The sequence below is a fragment of the Gouania willdenowi genome, chromosome 6 (genome assembly GCF_900634775.1).
Source record: "Gouania willdenowi chromosome 6, fGouWil2.1, whole genome shotgun sequence".
Taxonomy (NCBI): Eukaryota; Metazoa; Chordata; class Actinopteri; order Blenniiformes; family Gobiesocidae; genus Gouania; species Gouania willdenowi.
In genome coordinates this window covers 64,481,265-64,495,360 of record NC_041049.1, presented here as the reverse complement: position 1 = coordinate 64,495,360, position 14,096 = coordinate 64,481,265, and the positions used below count along the sequence as shown (strand labels likewise).

The 14,096-nt window shown below is 37.4% G+C and overlaps 1 protein-coding gene across 11 annotated transcripts in view; it reads left to right on the top strand.

Annotated features, from left to right (window-relative positions):
- cadps2 (Ca++-dependent secretion activator 2) overlaps positions 1 to 14,096 on the top strand; it is a 230,459-nt gene that overhangs the window by 179,582 nt on the left and 36,781 nt on the right. For 4 of the 11 annotated variants that reach the window (XM_028449449.1, XM_028449448.1, XM_028449442.1 and 1 more), the window contains 3 exons: positions 1,678 to 1,707; positions 3,652 to 3,807; positions 5,174 to 5,321. In XM_028449449.1, coding sequence (XP_028305250.1) covers positions 1,678 to 1,707; positions 3,652 to 3,807; positions 5,174 to 5,321 — 334 coding nt within the window. Of the gene's footprint in view, positions 1 to 1,677; positions 1,708 to 3,651; positions 3,808 to 5,173; positions 5,322 to 10,853; positions 10,869 to 14,096 lie in introns of all 11 variants that reach the window. The other 7 variants (XM_028449438.1, XM_028449439.1, XM_028449441.1 and 4 more) reach the window with 3 other exon arrangements.

Sequence of the window (14,096 nt, the reverse complement as noted above, 5' to 3'; positions counted from 1 at the left end):
TAAAGGTTAGAAAATACACAGCAAGCAAAATCTAAACCCAGACCCAGATTTGGAAAATTCCATACAAACACAAGTCCGTAGTTGTTTATCTCTATCTCTGTTGTCCTTGTTTAATGTTTAGTATTTAACCATGTTTGGTTAAACACTCTTTATCCTTGTCTTGATTGATGTCTAAACTACATTTTTTATTTTGGTATAATACACTAACTCAATAGAATCAGAACCAGAATTGTTTTTTATTGCCAAGTACACTTTACATATATGAGGAATTTGTCTTGGTGCATTGGTGCAAAAGAAAAAACAAGGCCTAAGTAAATAAAATTAAATATGAGAAGCAATTACCCATATATGAAATAGAAATGAAACACAAAATGTACAAAGGGAGGATGGATGAAAATACATTTAAAGGCCAGTCAGCATTAATGTCACGCATATTGAACAGTTACAGGCCTAAAATCACACCAAGCACTTCTTTTATTGTGAAAATATATAATGTAAACTCAGAGGTGTAAAGAGCACTGACATATCCTACTCAAGTAGAAGTACTGTTACGTGATTTAAATTGTACTCAAATACAAGTACAAGGAAGTCATACATAAAAAAAAACTCAAATACAAGTAAAAAGTAGCTCAATTAAATAGTACTCAAAGTAAAAGTTACTAGTTACTTTCACCCCTCATGTTTATTTTTTGTAATAAGTCTTGCCACGGTTCCCTTGCATACAGTAAACATCTCAAGTATAAACTTAAAAAGGAAGAGACCAAATCTTGCACAATTGGAACTTAATTTAAAGGTTTGTAAAAATATACAATTATTTTTAAATAAAATGAACTGAGAAAATAACCTCCATTCAATGCTGTTTTTGCATGGTGCGTTATGTTTAATCTGATTGGTCGGCTATGATGTGATGCATTTGATTGTTGTCAGAACATTTAATTTTTTGTAGTTTCACAATGTCCGTTGATCATTGTAAAACAACAAGTAATAATTTACTCCGTAACAGTTGGGTGTAGAAATGTAACAAAATACATTACGTCTTTTGAAACGTACTAAAGTACAAGTCAAATGACTGATTTAGAAATATACTCAAAAAAGTACAAGTACCCATAAAAACAACTCAATTATAGTAATGTGAGTACTTGTAACCCATGACTTTCACCTCTATGTAAACTTATGGAAAATGTATGTTTACTCTCTCAACATCTATCTAGTCTTCCCATGGCCATATAATCTTTCAATTAGTTTTCCATAATGAACGTCCAATTATTAAACAGTTGTTTATTTTTTAATGCTCTTTCCCATAACTCTGATTTCTGAGTTATTCGCATAATTTAAAAACTAGTGTAAAAATGAAAGTCTTTACCTTTTTAGGCAAGTTCAAACAGAACCTTGCATAAGGTGTGTGTGAAGACCTGCAGTCTGGCTCGTCCTCTGCATGTGTTCGGTGATGTGCAGTGGTGTTACAGTCCTGACACTGTGTGTATGCTTGTTGTCCGTAAGCGAATGCACTTGGCTCAATGTGGTCATTTGTGTGTTCAGTTTGTTTTTGTGACAGTGAACTTTCCTCAAAGGTGTGTTGTTGGAGATGGGGTTCATCATATTCCGTGTCCTGTGGAGTGTGCATGCTCTGATTCAATGAATGTGATAAAAAAAAAACTATTCAATCTTCTGTTACAGTCTGCAGGGAATAAATCTACCTGATATCTTGTAAGTTCCAGGATTTTTTTTATCTCATACAATGAAGATAGAGCCCAAATATAACTACTATAATGTATCCTATTCCAAGGGTGCAGGTTCTCAGATGCTAACACACAACAAAAGACCCAGGCATGAAAACTTCTATTACATATTTATAGAGCTGAAATAACCTAGCACACCATGCTGCTAACTGTGGTAGAAACAAAGGTTTATTAGGAGAACCCCAAACCTCCTTCCTTAGGGAGGGCGAGTGATGGTCACAACTAAGCAATAATAAATTTATTTTATTTTTGCAGGAATAAAACGTGCATAGATTGCACCACATATACGGGAACGTTAACCTTTGTATGCAGACAAAATGAGGGGGATAAAAGATTGTGTGGGTCAGGGAGGAAAAAAGAAAGAATTACCAGCCGCTGGGGGGGGGGGGGCAGCCTCTTGTGGGCGCTTCACCCGCTCCCTTATACTTGTGGTGAGGGAGTGCAGAAGGAGGGCCTATGGAGGCAGTGAGATATAAACTCTTTGCTTTCCCTCTGATACAGTCAGATGATGTGTGACGACCTTGGTATATCTGGTTCAGAAAACAATAGTACCAGGTGGTGATAGGAAAAGGACCTGTTTGCTACCCAAACAGGTCTTTGATAAGTTCAAAGTTTATGATGATAAACCTCAGCACAATGATGAGTGAAACCAGTGCAAATCTGATGCAGAGAGTATTCAATGATAAAAATGTTTCCCTCTCATGTCAGACTTCTGCTTTCAGCTCAGTCTGTGTGCTGCATGTTGGACTGTTTAGGAGAGACTCTGTGTTTAGGAGAGACTCTGTGTTTAGGAGAGAGTCATGTCAGTATTTAGTGTTTAGGAGAAGCGTCAGCGTTGGTGGCCACAAGGGGGTGGGCAGTGTTGGGTGGGTGGGGGATGGAATGGTGAAGTTTTAGAGAACTGAAGTTTGTTGAGGGTGTGTTTCTTCAAAAGTCCCCTCATTGTGACTCACCCAGCCTTTCCTACTACACAAACCACAGTGTTCCTCTACCTCACTTCACTTTAACCTCCTCAATCCTTAGAAAAGAACAGAAAGAAGAGAGCGACTACAAAAAAAAACACAACAAAAACGCTAGCACTTCATTAGTGCGCACAGACGGGCGAGTGGGATCGTCCCGTTCCCCGGAGAGCAGGGCAGGGCGCGCTCAGAAGAGAGCACCCCTAATTAGACATGAGGGGGAGAGCCACCAAGCGTTTAATTGCAACACAGTCGAAGCATTTGTTCCTATGTGCCACTTGTTAAGGTAACAGTCTTTTTAAGGCGATGTGAGAAAAGTGAGGGAGTGAGTGGCACTTGTTTTAACCCCTCCCGTCTCCCACCCCTCCTGGTTGTCATTCTACCCGTGCGCTGTACACTTGGATGTCGGTGGCGGTAAGGATTGTCATGGGTGGAAAGAGGAGGGAACTGTTCTTCTGTTTATGAAGGATCCAAGCAGATACACCAAAACAACCTGAAGGCTGCTAATATTTAAACTAATCTTAAATGAAACTAGAATATGTTAAAACATTTACATGTAACAACTTTTTTTATTATTGAATAAGGAAACCATACAAGTTAGTGCCCTTTTTCTCCAACAGGGCTGATATTGCTTGTTTAGGCAGTGTGTCACACAGACTATTAGGCCAAAAGCACCTTTTCATTATATTTATACAGCACTGTTGGCTCTTCCAGAATCTATATTTGCCATAGGGTGTTTGAGTTTATATCGTATAAGATTGTGGGAGGAAAACCAAATTTCCAGCAAAACCCACAATCAATCAAACCCATGTATTTTTGCTGAGGCAGAAGCACCAAGTCATCGTTCAAATACAGTTAGATAATGTGCTAATGCTACTTAGAGGAAATGAAATCCTGTCTGTGTCCATAGACATTGTGCAGGCCTGTTAATACGCTGCCACTCTTTCTCGTAGCAATGGTTCGGCCACTTCTGAGGATTTGTTCTGGAAGCTGGATGCTCTGCAGTTGTTCGTACTCGATCTCCACTGGCCGGAGCCGGAGTTCGCCAAACATTTGGAGCAACGACTGAAGCTGATGGCCAGCGACATGATGGAGGCCTGCGTCAAGAGGTCAGACAGAGGTCACAACAGCCTGACCTTAGAGTGCCATGTTTAGTGTCTTAACTTTATTTGGTGGTGGTGGCGTAACGGGTAAGGAAGCAGCTTTGTAATGGGAGGGCTACCGGTTCGTATCCAACCTGGGTCATCACTGTGGGATGTTGAGCCCTTAATCCTAACTACTACTTGTGTTGTACATCGCTTTGGATAAAAGCATCTGCCTAATGAAGTTGTAATCTTGTAATAAGCCTTTTCACACTCTGGAACTGTGCATGCGTGACCTGGGGGGTCATTCAGAAAATGTATTTATCCCCAAGGAGCAATTCAGTTTCAGTCATAGAGGGATATATCAACAAGCTTGGTTGGTTTGTTATTTCCAACCTAACAGCATTTGTCATTTTAGTCCAGAGATCTTTACTGTTTTAATGGTGTTTATATTATTCATATTACACATGTTCGGACTCGAGGGGGGACCAAGGTTTTAAGCTGATGCCAACTTCGGCCCGATCTGAGCACTTTTTAAAAACTGATGGGAGCAGCTCAGCAGCAGTATCAAAGCAAGGGAAGTCACCTCGCTTCCACACAGGTGACCCCTGATGGACTAAAACACTGACTACTTGGGTCTCCAGCGGGCGGAATTCAAATTCTACCTAGGAATGATGCACATATTCGAGCACTTTCATAAAACCGATGGGAGAAGCAGTATCAAAGAGACAGACCTCCCTTGCTTCCACACTCTCTCACAAGCTTTTCACTTATGATTGTTATGTATTTTCTGTATTTACCTTTATTGTTGTTAGTTTCTTTTTTGACTTGTGTAGTTGTTTAAACAACTGTAAAGTGTCTTTGAATTTTTGAAAAGCGCCTATAAATAGAATGTATTAATGAGATTTCCGAGTGTGAAAAGGACATTATTCTCACTTTGAAAAAGGTACATTTGCGAGGTCCACCATTCACTAACCAAGTCCATTATTATTTTTTATTAAGCTGTTATTTTAATTCCATTTACAAATTTGAAGGAAGTGCACAAGATGGACAGGCCGATGAGTGAAAAAGCGCTGATCAGCTGATTGGTCACTGTTTGACAAGCAGGAAAAACCTGCATTTTCAGCTTATGTGCAGCATTAGCTTTAGCAGCTAACTCTGCATTTCTGCCTTGGAGACCGATGCCACGTTTCCGCAAAAAAATATTTAAAGGAATCAACGCTCCAACGTGAAAAATAATCTAAATCTCTGTCAGACTCGAGTTTATCCCTCTTGACCTTTGACCTCATGCACGAGAACTGAACGGGAGCAAGATTTCCAGAAGTGTGAAATGGCTTATTGTAGTCTTATATTCTTTTATTCCCTCTAAGTTTTTGTGTTTTTCGGCTTGCAGAACAAAATCTGCATTTGATACAAAAATGCAGAAAGCCAGTAAGACGACAGACTTCCGTGTGCCACCGTCTGTCTGCACCATGTTCAACGTACTGATGGATGCTAAGAAGCAGTGCTCCAAGCTGTGTGTGCTCGACAGCGGCCAGGAGGTAAGACATGGATTCATCTGCTTCTGTTGGAACTCAGGACTTCAGAGCATCTCTTCCTGTGGTTACATACACTTTATGTGGATATAGGCTGACCTAAATTAGTATTAACAATATTATCTGCCTATCAACACAATAATCAACACAATTAGACTTTTTAAGGCTGCCATTGGACACTTTTGTCACGTTTACCACTTGCCTTCTTACAATCCTCACATCCCAGCAGGTTGAATCCATATCATATCTTTCAGAGCTACGCTGGCTGTTCTCTTAACTCTCTGGTTTCTAACCTTTGCCACATTTCTCTCCCATTCATTCTGCTCAGAAACACCGTATACCAGCTTTGTGTGTGTACTGCTGCTACGCTTTACACATCGAATAATTGAACTTGCACATTTTCAGGCAAAAAAAATACAATTTAAAGCTGTTCAGATAAGTAAGTTTCATGCCTGTCAGACTGAATGTCTTTACCAAAAGAAAGCTTTTATTGTAAGTTTGCACGGACAAGTAAATTTTTTTACAATACTCGGATCAGTGATGAAAATGAATTCCATTTAATTTAACACCAAATGGTCATACTGTACTGGGATAATCCTAGCTTTTTGGTAAAAGATATTTGTGTGACGTTAACTAAAATAAAACACTGTAGTTCATGATTTTAATCGAAAGCCAAAAGTATTAAAAACTATTAAAAAATAACTTATAGAATCTACTTAATTAAACTAAGGTAAAGGTTTGCACTCAATCTTTTGTTCTTTAAATTATTCAATATTTTGAGTTCACAACTACTCACATTCTCAGCAATGACTTACTCAGAAAAGTGGTTCAAGTGAACTAAGCATTTTTTTTTAGCAACATTTAATCCATTATAGGCACAATTGTTAAATTTGAATATGTTATTGTCCATCATGAATGACGAAGTCCTGGTAATTATTTTTTGAACAATCATGTTAACAAACTATTGTGTGATTCATCTTACTTTCATTGTATCTGACATATTTGTGTAATATATAAAGAAGTAAAGATATCTTAGTAAGGCAAGGCAAATTTATTTGTATAGCGCATTTCATACACAAGGCAACTCAATGTGCTTTACATGATAAAACATTCAATTGTTTAAAATCAATAAGAACATTTAAAATCATCAGTAAAATCAATTCAAATCATCAACAAACACATGACATCAACAACATGACCATAAATCTCTCTCTCAATCATACGCAGTAGAGGAAAAAAGTTCCTTTAACTTTGATTTAAAAATGTTCACATTTGATGCTGACTTCAGCTCTGCTGCAGTTTGTTCCACTTCTTTGCAGCATAACAACTAAAAACAGCATCACCATGTTTACTGTGAGCTCTGGGCTCCACTATCTGACCTGTGTCCATAGATCTGAGAGACCTGCTGGGTTCATACCTGACTAACATGTCACTGATGTATTCTGGACCAAACCCATTCACAGATTTATACTGATCTTTCTGAGTCATTAAACCTTTCACTCTGGAGATGTTCTTTAGGTGGTAGAAGGCTGTTTTTGTGATAGATTTGATCTGACTGCTGAATATAAGATCTGAGTCAATCAGAACACCAAGGTTTTTGACTTGGTCTTTAGCTTTTAAAGATCGAGACTCAAGATAATTGCTGACAGCGGTCCTCTTTTCCTTGTTACCAAAGACAATCACCTCCATCATGTCATGGTTTAGCTGAAGGAAGTTTTCACTCATCCAGCAGTTTACTTTTTCTAAACAGTCACACTCACCTCAATGGGACCATAGTCATCTGAGTTCAGTGATAGATATTGGTGTCAATCAATCAATCTTTTAATTGTATAGCGCCAAATCATAACCAATGGTATCTCAAGACACTTTACAGTAGATGTGTCATCTGCGTAGCTCTGATAATCAACCTTACAGTTCTGTAAAAATTCATCCTAAAGGAAGCATATAAATGCTCCAAGAACAGAGCCCTGAGGAACCCCACAGGACATTGGTAATCTGTCAGATTTAAAGTTTCCAATGCTTACAAAATAGCTTCGCTCCTCCAAGTAGGACTTTAACCACTGCATTACTTTTCCATTTAGTCCAACCCATGTTTCAATCTGTGCAACAAAATTGTATGATCTACCGTGTCCAATGCAGCACTTAGATCCAACAGAATGATAACAGATACTTTTCCGGAATCAGTGTTCAACCTTATGTCATTGATCACTTTGATAAGAGCAGTTTCAGTGCTGTAAGCACATTAGTGTTTAACATTACACTGTTATAACCTGGTGTAGCACTGCACGATTGGGCCACAGATTTAGGGTGAAACACCAACAAAATGGTGTTACGATGCTACTGGTGTTGCCGCAAAAAACCGCAGGATAGATGCACGGAAAAAACCTAAAAACAAAGTAAACCTAATGTATTGAACAAAAAAAATCTCCCAGTAATAATCATCCATTGTTTCAAAAAGTAAAAACCAAGACACCACAAAGTTGGGAAAGCTGCTCTCAAATGTTTTATGTCACTTTTTAGTTGTTATTAATAATTGAGTAGCAAAGGTAGACCCAAATGTATTCATTTTACTTCAAAACTTAAATAATTAGGCAAACTTTAAAGCGGAACTAAGTAACTTGTGCTTAGCGCCCCCCCCAAAGGTCCTTTTTGGTTATGTCACTACCGTAAACACTCCGTACCCCTCAGGGCAGGAGCTACTTCCTGCCGCTACAGTGAGACAGGCAGCGGGAGGATCCCTAAACGTACCGGGGCAAAATGTCAAAACTCAGTACTGTTAAAAAGGAATCAGGGAAGTGATCAGCCAGTTGTCTACCCTGGCACCCTTCTGCGCGCACACACATTCCCTGGTAATGACGTCACTGGAGCGATGAAGTGACCAAAAAGCACCACTGTGTTGAAGCGACTCATCACAGGCGATTGATGTCGCGTTCGGTGTGTACGCACCTTCAGTGTGTATTGGGCTGAAGTAAAGCAGTACATGTTGTCACGGGAACGAGAACAGAGCTGTAAGACTACCACCAGGTTGGAGGTAGGGAAAGTTGCAAGTGCTGTTTTCTGGCCAGAGACAGTAGTGGGGGATGAAAGACCCCCCGATCACCCCATAAACACTTGTATTACCCTCAGAGGAACTATGAGGAGGATTTATTAAGTTGAAAAAGTTACTTAGTTTTGCTTTAACCTTTAAGCAAAAGTAGTAATTATTTCTCACCAATTACTTTTTTTTTTTCATTGTACATCTTGTGAAAAAAGTAGGTTTTTGTCCACTATATAACAATAAAGTCAATTTTAATCAAATAAAATAACTTACCAATGCAACTTTCTTCAAGTTGTTTTGTTAGGAATAAAAATCTGTAAAACATAAGCTTTAGACTGAGATTAAAATGATATGATTAAACATAACATTTAAGTTAGGTTTGTTTTTTTTCTCTCATTTAAAGCCGACTTTTGGCTTTTCAGAGTCGGACCGAAATATATTGTTGGCTTGTGCTGCTCACGTACCCAAGGTTGAGAATCACTGCTGTGTATAATACTAACTAGTGTGACTCGTGCAGGAGGGCATTCAAATATGAAGTTGAATTCCTGACTAACAAATTTCAGATGTGGAGAAAAAAAACACTTTTTTTAACCCATATTTTGAACTTTGCAGAGAACAAATTGAGTGAAATCCAGTGAACAGAGATCGTAGCTTCTATCTCTCTATGTTCAAAGCCCCGGCAGGTGGAGAGGAATGACTTCAGGCGGCGTTTAGCAAATAAAAAACATGTTTCTATACCAAAAGGCCTTCACTAGCTATTTGATCACAGGCCTCACAAACACTTAAGGATACAATGAATCACATGCTAAATGATGCAGACGGCATCATTACAAAGCCTCTCTTAAGTGGGACAAACTGATTTCAAACATTACTTCTGGGACGACTTCTGCGTGACATTGTGTTTGCTTTCAACATCTCAGTTCAGCTCTGCAGAGTGAACTTCATTCAGAGTAACCTTGGTTGTGAAATGTGTAGAGTTTTTGACTGAAACGCTTTACAAAGTGTTTGCTTTTCTGCTGCTTTGTACATTTACCTTTTAACGGTGTTAACGAATCAGACCGTAGCTCCTAATAATGTGAGGATGCGGAGTTTAAAAACCTGTAGAAGTGGTTAAGAGCTTTAAAACCCTTTTTTTATGTTGACCCTTAGAACAATAATGAGTGTGTGTCGGCATGTTGCATTGAGAGGAAAAGTTGAATTTAAAGGTAAAAACATTCCGGGCGGGAAAGAAAAATGAGCACGTAAAATGAGGAAGGTTCGAAAAAGTAAAATTACTTATTTAGTAATAAAATTCTAATTACTTTGACCACAGATGGATAAAATACGCCTGTACTATTTATTTGTGTTTGTTTTGCCATATTACATCATTGGTATAGGATAAAACTGGTGTAATTCAACTTGAGCTTATGATTTATGAGAATGCAGTTATGTTCTCAATGGAAAAAAAAAAAGAATGTTGGTAAATAAAACAAAAGTTAAAGTAAAAAAAAACCAATAAAAGTTAATTTTGTTAAATTAAAAAATAATACAAATAATTAAATGTAACAAAAAATGTTTGCCAAAAGATCCAGATTAATCAATAAGTATTAAACTTGCAAAAATGCCAAAACGTGGTATGATTTGACCTTCATATTTAAACGTTGGGTACTCTGATTGGTCTAAAAGTGGAGGGCGTGTTACAAGCAAAATAAATGTTATGGAACACAGAATATTTATTATAAAGACAAATTATCTCAATACAGTATTTTCACATATACCAGGTTGCAACTGACAACAAAGACACACTAAATGAGAGAAAAATACACAAGATTGGTAAAAAAAAAAAAAAAAAGAGAAACACACACACTGAGAGAATAATTTCAATAATACCAACAACACACACAAATGACAACAAAAAATGTATTGAATAATAAAAGAACAGACAAACAACAAAATGTGCAAAATAATAATATAAATGATCTTGATTAGAATGTGAACTTAAAATACAAAAGTCAGTCTTGGTCTCACATCAGGAGGGAGAAAAAAATAGAAATAAATCTATTCAGGAGACACTAAATACTGTTTCATTCCACTTATTTACAAAATGAGGTGCTTTAAAATCTAATTTTGTCATCACTCATTCATTCCATTATTATGCTCTATAGTTGTCTTTCACAGAAAAAGTTGGTCAAATGGGGTAGAAAGTAGGTACTTGAGCTAAAAAAGTTTAAGAAACACTGTTCTACATCTTTTGAAAATAGTTTTAAAACCCAGTCGTGCATGAAAATAGAAAAAAATACCATCATATCATGATCTTCTATTATTTTGTCAAATACTGTGATTTAAATAGTCATACCACCCAGCACTAATGCAGACTGTCATTAGTTATTTACTGTTTTTTTTACTGGTACAGTATGTTTTGCATGTCATTCATTGGCTCACTCTGCTTGCCTCCTTTCCTTTGTGACATCCTGCCCCGCCCTCTTCTTCATTCCTCCTGCACGTCATTGTTTGAACTCCAGACAGACAAACAATGGGTAAGTCCTGCCATCACCTTCATTTGTTCAAGCATTATTATTTATTTATTTGCATCAAAAGGAGAGTGGAAGTCCAGTCTCCTGTGACCATGGTTGGACTCAATTATAATCGAGTAATTATGAATTAATTACACTTAAGCAGAAATATAATTAGTGAGGATGCAGGAGGTTTTTAGCAATAATATTAACTTATTGCTATTGTTAGGTTAATGCTTATTACTTGGCTAATGCTAAATTAGTGCTAATGCTATTGCTAAGTTAATGCTATTGGTAGGCTAATGCTAATATAAAATTAATGTCAATATTAGGTTAATGTTATTGCTCATGCTAGGTTAGTGTTAATGCTATTGTTGGGCTAATGCTTGGTTAGTGTTGATGCTAATCTTAAGTTAGTGTTAGTGCTATGTTAATGTTAAATTAATGTTAATATTAAGTTAATGTTAATACTAATGCTATTTTTTAGCTTTTTAATGTTAATGTTAGATTAATGCTAGGTTAGTGCTCATTCTAAGCTTATGTGAATGCTAGTTGATGCTAAGTTAATACTAGTGCTAGGTTAGTGTTAATGCTAGGTTAATGTTATTTTAGGTTAATGCTAATGCTATGTTAATGTTAATGCTATTGCTAATTAATGCTATTGCTAGCTATTGCTACAATAATGCGGCCCAGCACCTGCATCCTCACTTGTATTTTCTTCAGAAAATGCAAATATTCTAGTTGTAGTTGTAATGAAAAAAATGTGTTGCTGTCGTAATCGTATTTACATGGTAATTGACTTTGTAATTGTAATTGCCATAAAAATTCCATAAACATTGTCATTTACAATTTACAGCTAAACTGGTGAACCATGTTACATATGTAGTTAATATATATATATATATATATATATATATATATATATATATATACATACAAATCTAGGGCTATACTGACACAAAAAAGCTCAGACGCCCACACCAAAAATATCAAAACCTATATTTTCATTAGAAAGCCTAACAAAGTAACAATGGATGGGAAAGAAATTAGATGATAGATATTTGTTTTTAGTGTGTTTTATAGCTGATTTAAGATCAGTTAATTGTGATGAATTCTAATTGAACTTTAGTCATTGCAAACATAATTGTAATTCACTTTCTGAGGATAAAAAATGATAATTGTAATTTAATTATAATTGGGAAAAAAGGTGGTCACTGTAATCGTTATTGAATTGTAATTGCACATGGATACTTGAAAATGTAATTGTAACTGAAAAATGTAATTGACCCCAACCTTGCCATATTTATTGTAGTGTTTTATTATCGTACCCATCCCACTGTTTGTTTCAATCATTTTTGTCGTTCATTCTTAAAACGTTACGTTTTGTTGCGTTACAGAGACGACAAAAAGCAGGTAAGAATCTAACGAGGCTGGTGTCAAATTACAAGAACGTTTTATTGCACAGTTGAAAGGCTCGGCACTGATAAAAGAAAGCAGCCATCGATGAGTCATGGTTTATCTTCAGATGCACGAGATATTTAATACTTTAGAGCAGGGGTCTGCTACCTGCGGCTCTGGAGCCTCATGTGGCTCTTTGACTTTTTTGCAATGGCTCCCTATAGCTTTGAAACAAAAAGACATTAAAATAAAGAATTGTTATTTTCTAGCAGAGGTTATTAATGATTAATAACATTGACACCAAATAAAATCATGAAATAACAATTTGTCAACCTAAAAATAAATTATATTGTCCAATAACCATCCACAGACCTTCCACTTTCCTTGCACCTGTGGTTAACCTTAAGTTTGAAATCCCAGTTAAAACAAAAATAAAGATTTTAATTGTGTGGAGGACAATGTGCCAGCTAAATGGGCATGCTTGGTATGTGGCAAGAAATTAGCAATTAGCACGTGTTGACCGACATGATCACGTGTTATCAAATTCAAGTAGTTTTTTGTAGCCCTCAAAAAAAATCTTCTTTACATAACATTATTCTATGTAATTTTAATTGTATAGAATTGTATACACTATATTGTCTTAATTGTTGAGAGGGTAATGTAAAGGTTGCAGACCGCTGCTTTAGAATTAAACTAACCAGTGAGATTAAATTGTTTAAATCATGGAAAGCTCCTTGTTTAAAGATGCAGACAAAGATATGTGTGTTTAATGACTGTCCTTAATCTCAGTAATTAATATAAATGACCAAAAGATGGAGTTTCTTAAGATGTTTTATTCAATCAACTTGTTTTTTGTGTTTTATTTTAGCCGTTTGTGTTGTTTTCTTGTTGTTTGGAGTGAATAATGATGAAAGGATGAGTTTAAACTGGCAAGCGAGCAAACAGCTGGCAAAGAATCTGCACTTGACTGCTTAATCCTGACAAAAAAAACCTCCTGTGCGTTCATAATTGAAACCCCCTCACCCCCCCCCCTGATTACAGAGGAGGCCATCATCAGAAATCATCAGTCTGCTGTTCCTTTTTTCTGCTCGGATCTTTTAAAGAAGGTCGCGTCTATATCGGAGGCCCCCAACGGCAGATCTAAAACCTGTCGCTGTGAACGCGTTTAAAGGGAATAACTGTTCTTTTCTGTCTGCTCTCCACGTACGGCTCACACCACGGCTTTGTTTTCCAAAGCTTCGCATTCTCTTTAGTCGCCTTTGTCTGGGAGAGAAATGTGAAAGCGGCGGCGTTAGCGTTAAAAACTCCCAACACTTTGCAGAACGGTTTAGCCTTTAGACGGAGGGCTGAGTTGTGGAAGAAGGAAGGGGCGGGGTGGGGGGGGTGGGGGTACAACTTGAATTTGGCTCTGACCTCCCCGGACCTGCAATTCGTCCACTATCTGTGAGCTTTGTTGATTGAAATTTTTAATTTGGCTGTTCTTTAGACGGCTAGTGAAAGGCCATTGTCGTACAGAGACGAACTCCCCATTCAGACACTCAGTCCCGGCCTTTTCTCTCCCACTATGTCTCCCTCCTTCAAGGGAAAAGGTGCCATGAATATGTTTTCGGGTGGGGGGGGGGCCTACATGAGACATGCAATGGTGGATTAATTGAATCTGGTGTGAGCCTTTAGTTCTCGCAGCTGGACCTGCGCTTTGGAAGAATACAAGGCTGCTCTAATTGCACTGAGACGCACAAAAAGTATCCTTCAGATTCCTTCGCTTCTCAGCGCCGCTGGGAATGTCATTCAGCCACATAATGTGTCCTATTAGCTGCTTAACTCAGCCGTGCTGCATGGATCCTGTTGTGCGGG